This window comes from Lycium barbarum, chromosome 1, assembly GCF_019175385.1.
Source record: "Lycium barbarum isolate Lr01 chromosome 1, ASM1917538v2, whole genome shotgun sequence".
NCBI classification, from domain to species: Eukaryota; Viridiplantae; Streptophyta; class Magnoliopsida; order Solanales; family Solanaceae; genus Lycium; species Lycium barbarum.
The window spans coordinates 139,974,189-139,990,347 of record NC_083337.1 but is presented as its reverse complement, the minus strand read 5'-3'; the positions used below and the strand labels follow the sequence as shown (position 1 = coordinate 139,990,347).

The 16,159-nt window shown below is 34.2% G+C and overlaps 2 protein-coding genes and 1 non-coding gene across 3 annotated transcripts; 1 reads left to right on the top strand and 2 right to left on the bottom strand.

Moving 5' to 3' along the window:
• On the bottom strand, positions 1–82 carry TRNAS-GCU (transfer RNA serine (anticodon GCU)). Its single transcript has one exon. It is a non-coding gene; the product is annotated as a tRNA-Ser (tRNA).
• A 6,400-nt stretch (positions 83–6,482) lies between these two features.
• LOC132615057 (uncharacterized) lies at positions 6,483–6,944 on the bottom strand. The gene is made up of 2 exons (XM_060329615.1): positions 6,614–6,944; positions 6,483–6,520 (listed from the first exon to the last, which is right to left on the bottom strand). Exons 1-2 carry the CDS (start codon positions 6,942–6,944, stop codon positions 6,483–6,485), a joined length of 369 nt encoding a protein of 122 aa, XP_060185598.1.
• A 5,791-nt stretch (positions 6,945–12,735) lies between these two features.
• On the top strand, positions 12,736–16,001 carry LOC132639972 (uncharacterized protein At2g34160-like). Its single transcript, XM_060356355.1, has 5 exons — positions 12,736–12,956; positions 13,902–13,950; positions 14,647–14,709; positions 14,785–14,849; positions 15,634–16,001. The coding sequence occupies exons 1-5, from the start codon at positions 12,837–12,839 to the stop codon at positions 15,721–15,723; spliced, it is 387 nt and encodes a 128-aa protein (XP_060212338.1). The 5' UTR covers positions 12,736–12,836; the 3' UTR covers positions 15,724–16,001.
• The last annotated feature ends 158 nt before the right edge of the window (positions 16,002–16,159 follow it).

The window sequence follows — 16,159 nt, the reverse complement described above, 5'->3', positions numbered from 1 at the left end:
CGTCGCCTGAGAGATTCGAACTCTCGCGGGGAAACCCCATGTACTTAGCAGGCACACGCCTTAACCACTCGGCCAAAGCGACGAATGTTGTGAGGACCGTTTGAGAAACATTATTTGTAACATTGAAATCTAACCAACGGCTTATTTGACGATTAGTAGCCAAATGTGTGACTTTACTGGATACAAATGTATGTTACTTTTTCATTATGCTTAACGCATATTTAAAGCCTGTTTGGATTGACTTATTTTACGTGTTTTTAAATCAAAATAGTTTTTAAACACTTTTGTAGTGTTTAGGTAAAATAAAAAAATATTTTAAAGCCAAAATAATAAAAATAAATTAAAAGTCATAAGCTATAATTTTTAATTTATGGCTTTTGACTTCAGCCATCCAAACGGCCTCTTACTCTTGAACTATTTATAGAATTTTCATTACACCTCAACTTGTTAAATATGGTCTGAGACACTTCGTCATCATTTAGGCAAAGTCTACACAGATCCCATATGGACTACTTGTCTTGGGTACACATCACAATGTACGGTTTGAGCAAAGGGAACCAGCGCTTTTTCCGTCGGGCAATTTTCAGGATTACCCTTCGTTGGGGGGTGGTCTTTAATTTTTGTTCCTCAAATTAGTGGTCTTTAACTTTTGTCCTTAAGGCTAAGGCAGAATTTGCATAGTTAATTTTGCAAATTCTACCTTCAGAATTTGCATGGGCAGAATTCTGTCGCATGATTTTTTATTTTTTTTTATTGAGCTGAGGTTCGAACCCGCAATCTCAAAGTATTAGGCAAAAGGCAAAACTTAAAGACTACCAATTTGAAGGGAAAAAAAATTAAAAACCACCCCAAATGAAGGGCAATCCGTGCAAAAAATATTAAGGGCAATCCGTGCAAAAAAAAGTTTTCACGTCTCATCAATACTTTACTATAAGGGGTTGGCCTGTTTAAAAATAAATGAGAATGGTATCGCAAAAGTAAGTGTTCTCATTTGACTAAGGTGCGGTTTGAATATGATTTGAAACTATGATTTGAAATCATGATTTAAAATTATATTTAGACATATAATTTAAATTTCTTAAGTTGTATTTTTTCTTATAGATATAAAACCCCACAAGTTGTAAGAACTATCAAAACAATCCTAATTTTATTTTATACAATCTTACCAAATGAGCAAGTCATAGTTTATAAAAAAAAATAATACGCTACTAGAAGGCCTTTCTAAAAAATACAACATCAATTGATCAAACTTTAGTTCAACAAAAAAGAAAATTTAACATGAATAGTAATGTAACTTTGACTTGGTAGAAGTTAGAATATAAATAAAGGTTGGTAGAAGTTAATGAGGTTAATGGAAGTAATTATTAAAATTATCTACCAATTTATGAGTCTTTTTTTACAAAATATAAACTTATGGGTCAAGTTTTACATTTAAAATTTTGAAAATCATGGTTTGAAATCCCAAATCATGCCTTTTTGGATGATTTGGGAGTTCATCTCATGACATGAAACCATGAGATAAATCGCAAACACTGATTTCATGTCATGACATGAAACCATGGTTTGAAATCGCATGTCCAAACGCCTAATAAGAAAATGTCCAGATTCTTTTTTTTTCTCCCACCCGCATTTGTGTCCGATTATATCCGGATTCGTGCCGCGTAGGGCCTCATTCAGGGGATGTGCTTCCTACCAAGAATTGTTGAAGTTAAACCAAGATTAATAATCCAAAACTGTTTAGGATTTGATATTTGGTAGTTTATTTAATTCATATTTAATTATGATTTATTTATCTAGTTCATATTGGAATGTATTTTCTAATCCTAGTCTATGTTGATTTTCTAGTATTATAAATAGAGATGTTATGTCATCAAGTAAAGTCTTTTACCTTCTCTCTCTAGTTTGATAAAAAAAATTAATATAGCCATTGTTTAGTCTTTCACTTGTGATAATATTATTCCTTTGAGTATTTTTATTTTCTTAAAAAAAAAATTCATACCCAGGACTCAAACCCAAGACCTTTGATTAAGGAATGAGCAGCCCCATCCAGAAATCCCAAATCATGCCTTTTTGGATGATTTGGGAGTTCATCTCATGACATGAAACCATGAGATAAATCGCAAACACTGATTTCATGTCATGACATGAAACCATGGTTTGAAATCGCATGTCCAAACGCCTAATAAGAAAATGTCCAGATTCTTTTTTTTTCTCCCACCCGCATTTGTGTCCGATTATATCCGGATTCGTGCCGCGTAGGGCCTCATTCAGGGGATGTGCTTCCTACCAAGAATTGTTGAAGTTAAACCAAGATTAATAATCCAAAACTGTTTAGGATTTGATATTTGGTAGTTTATTTAATTCATATTTAATTATGATTTATTTATCTAGTTCATATTGGAATGTATTTTCTAATCCTAGTCTATGTTGATTTTCTAGTATTATAAATAGAGATGTTATGTCATCAAGTAAAGTCTTTTACCTTCTCTCTCTAGTTTGATAAAAAAAATTAATATAGCCATTGTTTAGTCTTTCACTTGTGATAATATTATTCCTTTGAGTATTTTTATTTTCTTAAAAAAAAAATTCATACCCAGGACTCAAACCCAAGACCTTTGATTAAGGAATGAGCAGCCCCATCCACTACACCACATTGTTTGGTGGTTAAAAAAAATGTCCAGATTCTTTCTTTGTTGTTGCTCCCAGTTTATACTGGAAATTTTTGTTGAATCTTGGGAAATACATCTTTACTGATGAAATATCCATAAGGACAGTGTTCTTTAACATGTCTCAAGCTATGACATTTCTGAAGTATTTTTCATAAAATTTTCAATTTAGGCGACCGGTTAAAACCAAATTAATATCCCACAGCCACTTTTTTTAATGGCTATCAGCCTACAATTCGAGTAAACTCAACTCTTGGGACTGGCTGAAAGAGAAAGGGGAAACTGTCTTGTTAATCTTCCAAGAGTTCTTCTGAGCCTTCTTGTTTTCCTTCTATCTTACTCTACTAATTTCCCTTTTGAGTTGGGATTGGGGAGTTTCATGGGTGGATACTCCTATTGTAGTTAAAATTGTTGGGTTCTATATTTTTATTTTTTGGCTTCAAACATTGTCTGTCGCGTCATTAAATTATTAGATGTAATAAGTTTTTCAGCTAAGAATTTATATGGTATGATATAGTAATCAGAGGCGGACTCAGGATTTTGACATAGAGGAGGCACCAATGACCACTACCTTAATATAAATATGTCACTTATTATGTAAAAGTTGGGCGTGCAACTCTTTGAAAACTTAATAATTATGCTAAGTTATTGGTAAAGTAGTAGTATAAAGTATAAACTTCAAAATTGGAAGAAACGAAAATAGGTTTAGAACGGAAACAAAACAAAACTCAACAAAAAATAAAAATAAAGGTGCTACAAGCGAGACTCGAACTTACGTGTCATATAAGGACCTAAGGGGCACAACAACCAAATGCACCAAAGCACCGGATATCTCTCAGGGGTCCTTTTAAATACATATACATTCTTTAAGGTATATACACCTTACATGTACAGGGTATTCCTGAGGTTAGGGGGACATGTGACCCCCTCCTAATAGGCTGGGTCCGCCCCCGATAGTAATATAAAGCGATAGACTTTTCTATTATAAAATAAAAATCAAACGTGGCTTCGTTATACAATTTCCAATAATTGAAGGACTTTTAATATAAAGAAAAGTAAGTTTGTTACACCATTTCTGATAGTTGAGTGATCGTGTACTAATCATCACCATTTCTATTTATACATGGTTAAAATTACTTTTTTATGTATATACAATAGATGTTGAACCTTTTTTGACTTCTTTGTATATTTACTTTTTTGTATTTTGAATCTTCTTAGTCAAAATCCTAGCTCCGCCATTAATCAACACTTCATATTTATACCTTATTTTGGTACAATGAGAAGTGCACCAACATGCTTAATCACCAACATGCTTGTACATTTTCAAATAGTTATCTAAAGAAAAGAAAATTTCAAAAGTTTGATTCTTCACAATAGTTTTCCTTTATTAAATAAGTCATGTGGAAAGTTAATTAGTATTTTCAGTACCAGAGCAACAATGTCAATTTTAAGCTGCGAGCTTCTTCGTTAGCATTACAAGAAAGTATAGAAATTGCAACAAATTTTTTTATATTTGGCAATAACTTAGTTTTATTGTTGGCAAATGATTTTGTTGTTGCCAAAGAATTTAATTTTGTTGCCATAGTATTGGTTATTGTTGTAAAAAGTATTTTTGACAACAAAAACAAAAAATTGTTGCACGCTGTTGCAATAATAGCCGTTGGGAAAAGTTCATGCAACAAAATATTTTTTTTATTGCCAAAAATACTTTTTGCAATAATAATCAATCTATGGCAACAAAAAAAATTGTTGACAAATATAATTCTTCTTGTAGGGTAGGGAAAAAAGACACTCACTCAGCTTTGCTTTCTTGTTTTCCATGGAATTCCCAGCTTTTATCAGATAGATAGAGACTTCTTTTAAAAATGTATTGAGTCATTCTCAAGTCTCCAACAACCCACTTGACATAATCAGTTTCCTCTTAAAATTGTTCGCCCTTTCACATTCCAATCACCCACTAGGAGAGTGACTTCAAATCAACTGTGCTTAACCACAAGTAACATGTGAATGAATATCCTATATTCATTTAAGTACTTGTTTGGTGGACAAGTCCTCAGATTATACAGTCTTCTACAATGAACAATGGACTTTTGTACACCCTTAAGTGTGAGTAACCAGAGATAAATTTAGAATTTTAAGTCAAAAGTGGTACAAAAATTCTTATTTCATTTGAGTACCTGTTTTTTGGACTAGTCTATCGGTTATACGTATTCTTGTAAACTGGGGATAGGTTCAATTGATGAGATGGATGTAAAAAATTCATTGGATCGACTGTTTTGATAACATCATTTATCTGTTCCACCTTTTTAAAATTTTTGCACATATACCACTTCAGACATGCTTTATACATGAGTGAAGTTCATTCATTTGTCTGAACTTCAACCATATATGACTAATGTTCAATCATTTTTGTTTGAGTTTAGCAATATGTGCATGAACTTTGGACAAAAATTGCAAGACAAAAATGATTGAACTTCAATCATATATTGTTGAAGTTAAACTTCGTCATGACTAACTTCAGACATACACTGTTTGAAATTATCCGAAATGGATACACGTGCAAGAGAATTTAGAAAACAACACAAATTAAATGACGGCCTCAAAATCGGGTATCCATACACAGATGCCAAAAGAATAGATATTGATTTTTGTTCATTGATGAGTCTCTTGTTTTATTAATTGAGGTAGTATTTCCAATTCTGATTGTGTACATGAAAAATCGTTATAGTTGAATTTGTAGACGTGATCAATGACACGTGGATCAATGTAACCACAATAATGAGATAACAAGTAAGATTATTAGAATGAAAGCAAGTAATAGTTAAAGTAAAGTATAGCTAGTTATGTAGCCTGGGCCTTGGAGAAGCTTTGACTAAGAGTCTCCGGGCGGTGAATCACTATAACCTCAACGAATTAAGCAAGAAAGAGCGAATGCTAAGAATAATATGAACACTTTGTATTGTTGCATAATGTTTCAGATGCCCTTACAATAGAATGGGTACCTCTATTTATACTGGAGCTATGGGGTACAGATTCCATGAATCGTGCCCCCTTAATTACCAATATTAATGTTGCAATAAAAGGCCATAAAGGGTAATAAAGCCTAATAAAGGCTAATAAAGGTTGGAGGAAACTTGAGGTCTTCTGTAACGGTCATATCTCCAATGACGTTTGACCAGTGAGTTGGCATGCTTTTCCAGGCCTCTTGTAGTTTCTGCCTCCGGAAGCGGGTTACCAAATTACTTATCCGGAGTTTCGTATGCTTTCGCGGAACCCCTCGTTTGCTGACTCGGACCTGACATGTCTCCATCGCTACGTGTCACCTTTTGATACATCCACTTGGTGTCTACGGATTTCACCCTATACACGGATTACTGATGGAATTCAAAAGAATGTTTCAACTTTAAAACCACAACCAAAAAAAGAAAAACAAACTACATGTGCAATCAGAAACAGTACTTCCATTTCCTTTTCCCACGAAATCTAAAAAGAATAATCCCAAGAGAATCAACCCATACCAAAAGTATCATATCAGATCTAGCTAAAAGAAAACTAAAACCAGTATTCAATTAGTCCAACAATAACCAAACAAGATAAATTTAGATACTATACTATGTTTCACTTAAAAAAAAAAAAAGACTCCCTAACAGCATAGCTATCCTTCACAATTGAACAACAGTTCAAACTAATTATACCACCTTAAGCAGCAAAATTTATTCGTAGTCTAATGCTACTAACTTCAGTAATCATCTAGTAGTACTGATTTACTTAATAATATTCCTTTCAATTCACCAACTAATGCAAAAGTCATTCATTTCACTTGTACTTTTCCACTGAACGTCGAACTCCTAATCCTGCATTCGGTTTGAATTGTAACATCTTGATCACTGAACTGTACGTTCAACTACCAACTGAAAAACAACTGTGAGATCGAATTCGAACCAAACCTTGCCTTCTCACAGGACTTGACTTCGGCGTATCCAAGCTCCTTAACATCAGCTGCTTCACCGCCGCTATCAATTCCTCCGTTGGATGCTGTGGCGGCTTTAAAGCTCTGAACTCTTTGCAGAAATTCATGTGACGATTTATAGCCTCTTCAGTACCAATCCGCCTCTCCGATCTCATGATTTCATCCTTCACTGCCTCAGCACACAGTCCGCAAATCCAACGCCCTTCGTTCCTCTCGCGAACTCTCGCTATATACGCCACCGTGCATTCCTCCGTCAATCCGCAGCACTCGCATTTCACCATCTCCACTTCATTCATCGCCTCTGCCATTGCTCAAATTACTCGCCAACTGAAGAAAAATATTTTATTCATAAATCTCTGAATGCTCTATACAATTTCCACTGTATGAGAATAGCTAGCAGTACCGTTACTTATAGTAATATGAAACTTACTTTAACTTAAAACAGGAAAACCTTTCGAATATGAATTTACTTTAAATCCTAACAAGACGTGAATTAAAATATCAAATCCTAATCAATTTTGATTTTTTCTACAACTCCTAAATTTTTTTTTTCAACATACACATAAACACAATAACCGTTTCAAAAATTTGAAATTCAAATGAACACAAAATCAGCATCTACACGCAGCTCCAGCATTAATGAAATAGGTGTAGCTAGTTACACCAACTTCCTGTAGTTAGTATTGAAGATATATATACATATTATATAGTGTACATTAATTTCAAATTGTAAATCGGCCTATAAATATAATTATGAACGACAGATATATACAGTAAAGTAGCTGAAAATCTGGCGGGAATTTAATTTACCGTTACGGCGTAGATTTTGCTGATGAAAAAAGATGAAGGAAGTCTCGGATACTCAAAATCTCGAACCTGATTTTTTGTTTATCGGAAAATCAAATGATTCTCTCAATAAACAGGGGAAAAGAAATGTTCTTTTAGAATTTATCTTTCTTTTTCCCACTGGTCTTCTTCTTCAACAACAATCTCACCACCAATGATCAACAGCTTGAATACCACGTACATTACATAGAGCCTTGCTTGGCTCCTGTTGATGAATTTATGTATTCTCTTCCCTGAATATGGAAACCAACTGAAATTCGCACCTAAAAGTTATGGTCAAGCAAACACGACTTTTGTATTTGTGAACAGTGGACAAGATTCAGGAAGTTTGATATTCCATGTACTTGGGATATTAATTTATATGAGATAATAAGGTACGTAATGGAGAGAGAGATTGTGGTAATTTTTCACTTAAAAAGGACATAAGTTGTTATTTTAATGATTGGTAGGATTGTGTGATACAGTAAAAGTTCACGTTGAGGTTTAGATGGCGGCCGAGTGGTAAATTGTCGTGTTTACACATTAAATTAATTAATTTGGTTGTTAGACCGGCTATGTTGTATAGGACGGAATGCTGGCCAGTTAAGAAAGCGCATGTCCAGAAGATGAAGGTAGCTGAGATGCGGATGCTGAGATGGATGTGCGGGCATACCAAGAGAGATATGATTCAGAATGAAGTGATTCGGGATAAGGTGGGTGTGGCCTCTGTGGTGGATAAGATGCGGGAAGAGAGGTTGAGGTGGTTCGGTCACGTGCAGCGGAGATGCGCGGATGCGCCAGTGAGGAGGTGTGAGAGGATGGCTGTGGTGGGCCTGAAGAAGGGGAGGGGTAGGCCAAAGAAGGCCTGGGGAGAGGTGATTCGGCAGGACATGGCGTTACTCCAGCTTACTGAGGACATGACCGGTGATAAGAGGGGGTGGAGATCGAGTATCAGGGTAGAGGGCTAGTGGGGGCCGCGAGGTTTCTTTCTCGTATTAGGACTATTTTTACCCTGCTTCTATGTGTTGGTCCTGTCTATCTTTATTTTTTTATCATGATTTCGTTGCTCTTGCTGCTTCTCATTTTCACATGATTTTGATTTGCTTGTCCGTATCTGACTCTTTTCCCTTGTTTTCCTCTGAGCCGAGGGTCTTTCGGAAACAGCCTCCCTACCTTCTAAGGTGGGGGTAAGGTCTGCGTACACTTTATCCTCCCCAGACCTCACATTGTGGGATCCAACTGGGTTTGTTGTTGTTGTCGTAGACGTTTAGATAGCGCCTTGAGTTGTACATGTCGTGTATAGGCAAAAATTATTGGTGATGCTTATCGTCATGCAGTAAAAATTAGTATAAGTTAAACAAGTTTAATTTATATAAAATGAGGTCAATTCATATAAAGTTTGGCCGTTAAACGAGTGATACAATTAAAGACGAATTAATTACAATTTAGCAGAAAGAGTAGGTTAAATTATTAAAGTTACCAAATTATTAAACGCATCCCATGCGGGCCTTTATAGAATATAGTATCATCATCAATTGATAATGACCAATAGGTCTTTATTAGTATATTGATGCTTCTCCTCCATTTTGTTGACACGCGTAGGACATGTTATACATATTAAAGGGACAAAAACGTGTTTAATACTGTAACGATGAATATGACTTATAACTAAAAAAAAATACTCCTATTATAATTGCCCGACACATAAATCGAATTCAAACGTGATGGTGATGCATACTAATGTGAACGTCATGTTTTCATATTTGGCCACGAGCAATTATTGAGGATCGTCCAAGTGAAGGTTACTGGCAAGGGATAACCTAATCAATTGTTAAACAACCAACATGAGGAAAAATATACTGTTATATATATCTTAGTGTTTTACTATAAAAATCTTTTCGGATGTGGAAAGGTCTGGGATAGAAGGGATAAAAAAGAGAAGGAAAGAAGTTAATGAAATTCGAACTTTAAAACTATGAAAATATAAGGTAATAACTTTAATTTCCTTTTATTATAAGCATTTTTCTTATTCTTGAGTTTTGTATTTAGTTTGTTTAATTTATATGATTTTTGATTCCTGATCCTCTAATTAGGAAATTTAGTCTCCATAATAAACACACTAATTCGAATTAAAACAAAGGTTAATCATTTTTCTTTTATATAACCCGCAAATTTTAGACACACATAAGCAAGAAAATGTTCAAAACTGTCCTTTTACTTTTTTTTTTCTTTTTTTTTCAATTATCGATTTTCGCTTTAGTCTTGACCTTCGTTAGAAGTTGAAAACAAAAATACACTTACTGTCACTCATGTATTATATTTGTCTTTTTCTCTATCTCAACAAATGAAATCTTCATCGATATTAACCATATGATGACAGGTGTAATTTCAAGTCAAATTAATGCTTATGTGTGAAAATAATATTTTCATTTTTTATGTATAAATAAAATATATTTGTTGGTGAAAATACAACTAAAAGTACAATTACAATTACAAAATAAAATGAAGAAATAAAAGTATCTTCAGGCTCAGACGTGAATATCTCGCTCTCTTCAAGGAGATTCAAGCCTACTGCAACAATTTTTTTACCGTTCCAGCAGTAATCTTCCTGACTTGTCCCCTCCAGGATACAACAGCCCAATCACGTCGTATAACTCAACAAACTCTGGACAAGATGTTGAGTCCAAAGCTCCACCAAAAGAACACCTTCCTTCAACTAAATAAAACTTTTTTTTTTCTCACTTTTTCAAAAACTCTCGGATGTTGTTTTTACCTCATATGGTAAGGATGACCAACTATTATAGGCGAAAAAATCATTCTTCAAATGAATTGAATGAGTAGTGAGAGAGTGGGGTAATCAAGTGAGAGAATATGGATTCGGAGGTTATGAGAGTTACAAGAGAAATAATTGCCACATTCTACCATAACTAATTATGACTAATGAGTAAGTGGAAGAACAAAAGTAGGGGCGATATTATGACACCCAAACGTGAGAAATTGGTCTGCATCTTTATGGTCATTGCAAAGAAAATGAATATGGCACTTTAATAATATAATTTGTAATCTATCTATCTATCCAACAACAACAACAACAACCCAGTGAAATCCCACAACGTGGGGTCTGGGGAGGGTAGAGTGTACGCAGACCTTACTCCTACCAAGGTAGGATGGCTGTTTCCGAGAGACTCTATCTATCTATCCATATTATTTTAAAATCATGAATATAAATATTGATTAACCAAAATATCCTTCAAATATTGAACGAATTTTATATCCTTTTAGTCTAATTCTATCATATTTCTATTGTCTATTTTGGTAAATAAAAAATTTGTCCCATTTGAAGATAGAGTTTTAGACAAATACTACTTCTGAAATTTGGTTCCTAATCTAATTAATTTTAAAAATAAAATCTCATAGTAGCGTTCCTTTTCCAAATTCAAGTCCTAAAGTATGATATTAATTATTTGTTGATATGATACGAGATATTATTCCATTTAGACAAACACCACTATAAGGTATATCAACATAAATAATTAATCTACAAAGGAAAAAAACAGAACAAAAAAAGGAAGAAAGAATCACATGCTGATCAATTAATTTTATGAGTATGAAGTAACACATGTCGTGTGGACAAATTACCATTCAAAAGTTAAAGTATATTATTGAACAATAATTACATCTTGAGTAAGATTGTAATATACCTCATTCTAATATTTGCAAGTAATTCGTATACCATGTAAAATCCTAATACTAATAAACTACTGCTGGTTGTTTACTTGAATTTTAATAATGAAGGAGTTAGGCGTGTGGATGAAATTATAATATTTCCAATCCTTTAAATTAGGAGGAGTTATGCATGTGGATGAAATTATAATAGCTGGAATTGTTTGAAAGAGGGGGTTCACTTATTTTAAAAATATTAATCTTACTTATTGAGATCAACTTAATTTTTTTTTTAAAATAAATGCCAAAAACCCAAAATAAAGTGTATTAAATATCTTTCCATTGGCAAAAAATGCTGAATTTTTAGGTATATTAATTTTTCATGGAAAAGAAAGTTAAGAAATTTGAAAACAACATTATCCATTTGTGCTCCCATTGTAATGGAATAGAGAAACACATACGGGTAAAAAAGTTGCACGTGTGAAATATTTTGGGGATGGTATTTTTCATAAATAATATATTCCTATAAAATATTTTCAGTTGTTTCGTTGGTGAGAGAATATTATCTTAGCAAATTAAATAATAATTATAATAATAATTTTAGCGTATTACTTGTGTTATTGATAAAAAAAATTCACATCAAAAAGTTGAAAATAGTGCTGAAGTGTTTATTGGATAGAGATATATATTGGTCGACGAAAATATTCATGAAATGTTGATCGATTCCGATGCCCTTTAAGAAAGAAACAATTCTATGCTGGATAAAATTATATTATTGAATACCTAATTGCCTAATACTTAGAGTCCGAACACCCAAGTCAACTAAAATTTGGAATTGATTGCATTTTTTATTATTGCATTGAAACTTATATTCTCGTGGATTAAGACTTAACAAACTACCCTATTCTTAAGAAAAAAACTACCTATGTTGATTCAGATAACATATTATGTTCCATTTTTACTATAAGGAATTGATTAATGTATTTCGCACATATTCGCGTTGGTAATAGTTATTTTTAGAATATATATGCATTTAAATATTTATTATCATAAAAACGCATTTTGTAATATTTGAGGCAAAATGTATCCGTGCAACGCATGAACACAGAGACTAGTACTATTAAAATGTCCCAAACAACCAACAATATTTATACAAGTAAAAGTAAAAGTCATATGCATGTAAGCATCTATGTGAAATACGTGTAAATAATTTTAAAAAAATAAGTAGCTTGTGACAAAGTCATAATGGAAGAAACTGAAAATATTAGATGTTACTTCCATCATATTTTGGTTCTTTTATCGAACGTGATATTCAAAGTAAGAGTATACATGTCCAAACTTAACCCTCTAATAAAAGATCCATTTATGTATTTTTTTTATTTTTTTATTTGGTTCTAAACTTTCTCGATTGACTAGTTCAAATTTACCCCAACAGGACAGGACTTTCAAAGGAATAAATTGAGGACTTTCTCCGCATCATAAGTAATTACCCATGCGAAGAGGGGTGTAAAGTACAATTCTCGAAACAACAGGGGCTACATTTAAAAGACAAAAAAACTCTAGATCCCCTAAACGTCATCGTTTTAAACTTAAAACCGCCTGACCCGAGGGTTAATAGTTTCCCAATTTGTACGGAACCCTTCTTAAAAGGGAAAGTGAAGAAGAAAAGGAGGCTTGGAAATTAGGGTTAGGGTTTTCCTGAAGAAGAAAGAATGGAAGGAATTACAGAAGGAGTGAACAACATGACTGTCTCAGCTGACACTCCAAAGAAGAACAGAATCCAAGTTTCTAACACTAAGAAATCCCTTTTCTTCTATGTTAACCTCTCCAAGGTAATTTTTTTTTTTTTTTTTTTTTACCATTATATACATTGAAAGCATAGTCATTTTTTATATTACTACTGTGTTTTAGGACCTAGATTATGGTAGAAGGCTAATAGATAGTCTCGTTATCTTTTCTTATTAGTAGTCGCATTATCGCAGTATAATTTCTTGTGCTCTGATTTCTGCTACTATCTGTTATTTCCTATGCTTTGATTATCCTATGTTATCTGTGTCGCTTGCGTTATTTCATTTCCATATCGCTTTGAATCTCTTAGCCTTATCTGACCTCTTTTTATGCTTTTTATTGGGCCGAGGGTCTTTTGGAAACAGCCGTCCTACCAAGGTAGGAGTAAGGTCTGCGTACACTCTACCCTCCCCAGACTCCACGTTGTGGGATTTCACTGGGTTGTTGTTGTTGTGTTTTAGCAATCAGGGTCATTAATTACTTGGTTTGGTGATAGTGTAAAATATTTGTTTACTTGTTTTTCCATGTTACAGAGCCATGCATTGTGATTGACATTGAAGTAATTTAATAGTGTAAATTTTCTTAGCTGGCTGTGTGTTGTGGATGTGAGCTGGTGGAAATTTATGTACATATTTGTTTTGGGTAATTGGATGAAGGATTTGTTTTTTGGTAAATTGGTTATGGAGCATTATTTTATGAGATATAGTTATGAAGACAGCTAGATGGCAAAGATCTGGCTTTAGAAGTAATTGTTTTCGTTTAATGGTTATAGGGTCGTTCGCAATGTGAAACTAGATTTGCCTAGGGTTATTTGTTGACGAGGTATGTGAGAGAAGATAAAATGAAGGATTTGGATTTGGATTTTGCATGATGTTTCCACAGTCATCTGATCTCATATAGGCATATCACCTCTCTTTTTTATCTATGGAAAAAACCTCGCATATACAGTAATAGTTAGTATCCTGAGGTATTTGATGTGTTGCTTGCAGAGGTACATGCAACAGTACAATGAAGTGGAACTCTCTGCTCTTGGGATGGGTAAGTCTCCTAGACCCTCAATTTTCAGTTTTTGTGGTTTCCCGCTGCTTATAATTGATGCCATTTGGGTCTTCATCTACATTAATTGTGTTATGCTATTTTTTTTCACATCACGAATATACTGCGTTACAACTTGGTTTATGGTGGCATTATCACTTTCTGCAGCTAGTTTTCCCCATTGACTTTGTTTAATGATAATGATTCGTGAATTTCAATCTCGGCATTGTGAGATGCTGTTTGCCGTCTCAAGAATAATTTGTTTACTATTGTCACCCTTTTTGTGCATAAGAAGAGCATAATACCCAGTGTTGCACAGTTTGGCAGGGATGTGATATCCTAGTGAAGCAATTTTGAACCAGCATCTAGCATGAAAAGCATAGTTTTCAAACTTTAAAAGTGGTTCAGTGTATCTGGGATGAATTCTGCTTCATCACAAACCTTATTCCTATGGTTTCCCAAGGATCTTTTATTTAAAAGCAGAACATGCTTGACAATATGTTTCAAGCGGCTCCTTCTGCTTGCTGGTAAACTTATTATATAAAAAGGAATACAGAGTGGTGGAACAGCTCAGTTTGATGTGTTTTCGTTTTTTATGTGGACTCATCCTTTTGCGTCATATTGAAAACTTGTTAGTAATTGAATTGGCTTGCCGTATGGATCTCCAAAGGATTAACAATCTTTGCCACATGCATACAGCTATTTCGACAGTGGTTACCATTGCTGAAATTCTCAAGAACAACGGATTCGCCATTGAGAAGAGTGAGTTTTCTCCTACTCCATTCTCATCCCTTTCATAATCTTTCACATCTAACTTTGAGGGTACACTTGCTGCAGAGATAAGGACACTCACTGTGGACATGAGGGATGAACCAGGAGCCCGACCAATACCAAAAGCAAAGGTAAACTCCAAAAGCATTATGAGTAGGTTAATTGATGTATTAGTCTGCTTCATTTTTGGTGGGTTTAAGGGTACTCATTCTGTAGAGGTTCTATGGTAAATGTTAGCTCGGACTCAAGATTGTTTCCTTTAAAATTGTAGCATAGACATTTCTTAAATAGAGCATTCAAGAGGTAGTTGATGTGTTCTTAAATAAAGCATTCAAGAGGAAGTTGATGAGTGCGAACATTTCGCTCTGTTTGAGTCAGGATTTGTGCAGAATTTTGCAAAAGCTGTAGAATAGACTTGTAGGGTTATTGGTCCGTATCAAAACAAGAATTTAGGATTATTGGTGGTTTACATCCTTGCGCACCAAAATGGTTGTCCGGTCTTATTAGGTCATCTTATTAGACTTGATTGGAAGTTTGTCTTACACCCCATGCCTGTTGAATGTACATTCCCTGTTAACTGTGCTTTCTTGTGGCTTTGCTCGCTGCTGTTGTTTCTTGTTTTTTAGAAGCTGTAGAATAATAGAAATAAGCTCTGTTGGCAATAGCTGTAATGGAAAAATGAATCCGGCCAGTATTACATTGTAGCTATATGGATGCTGCTTTTGCAGCTTTCATATTCCTCCACTTTATACTCTTCAAAACAATGTCATCCTAAAATCAGTTAAATTCATGTGAGCTAGTGGTGTTAAATGGTGTCTGCGATCCATTTTCTTTTCCCCTTTCCCGAACAGTCATCACTCGTCTAATCTGATGTGTGATCAAACTATGTTCTTTTGTTTTATTTGTCATGTGCAGATTGAAATAGTGCTGGGAAAGACTGAGAAGTTTGATGAGTTAATGGCTGCAGAAGCAGAGCAAAATGGGGACAATGAGGAGCAGAACTGATCATCACCACATCTGCTCTCTTTCTAGATGATTAAAGTATCCCAAGCTATACTGCATTCAGCTGTGGGGATCTCTGTGGTCTTTGATTAGAGCTGTTGTCTATGGCATTCTTAATCTGTTGGAAAGGCAAAGAAAAAAAAAAGGATGATTTACTTTATAATTCATTATTTGTTGGATGTGTTTGCTTTTGCTTGCTTATCTAAGGTGGTGTTGGGTGTAAACATCTTACTGCTATCTTGATTTTGAGTGATGTGGTATCAATTGCACCTGTTAGTTTATCATTGAATAATAGGATATGTGGGCTGATGATTCTGCAATTACATAATCTGACCGATCACTGTTGCACAGCGCTACTAACCAATGCCGTCTCACAATTGCCCTGCGCTGTTTGAGGAATAAACATACTAAAATTCTTTTACGAGAAGTAACCTATTCA

Coding starts and splice junctions, on each gene's coding strand:
- LOC132615057 (XM_060329615.1), bottom strand. CDS start 6,944: ATGGCAGAGGCGATGAATGAAGTGGAGATGGTGAAATGCGAGTGCTGC. Junction 6,521..6,613: donor AAGTCCTGTGAGAAGGCAAG/GTTTGGTTCGAA, acceptor AACCGAATGCAG/GATTAGGAGTTCGACGTTCA.
- LOC132639972 (XM_060356355.1), top strand. CDS start 12,837: ATGGAAGGAATTACAGAAGGAGTGAACAACATGACTGTCTCAGCTGAC. Junction 13,951..14,646: donor ACTCTCTGCTCTTGGGATGG/GTAAGTCTCCTA, acceptor ACATGCATACAG/CTATTTCGACAGTGGTTACC. Junction 14,710..14,784: donor CGGATTCGCCATTGAGAAGA/GTGAGTTTTCTC, acceptor CACTTGCTGCAG/AGATAAGGACACTCACTGTG.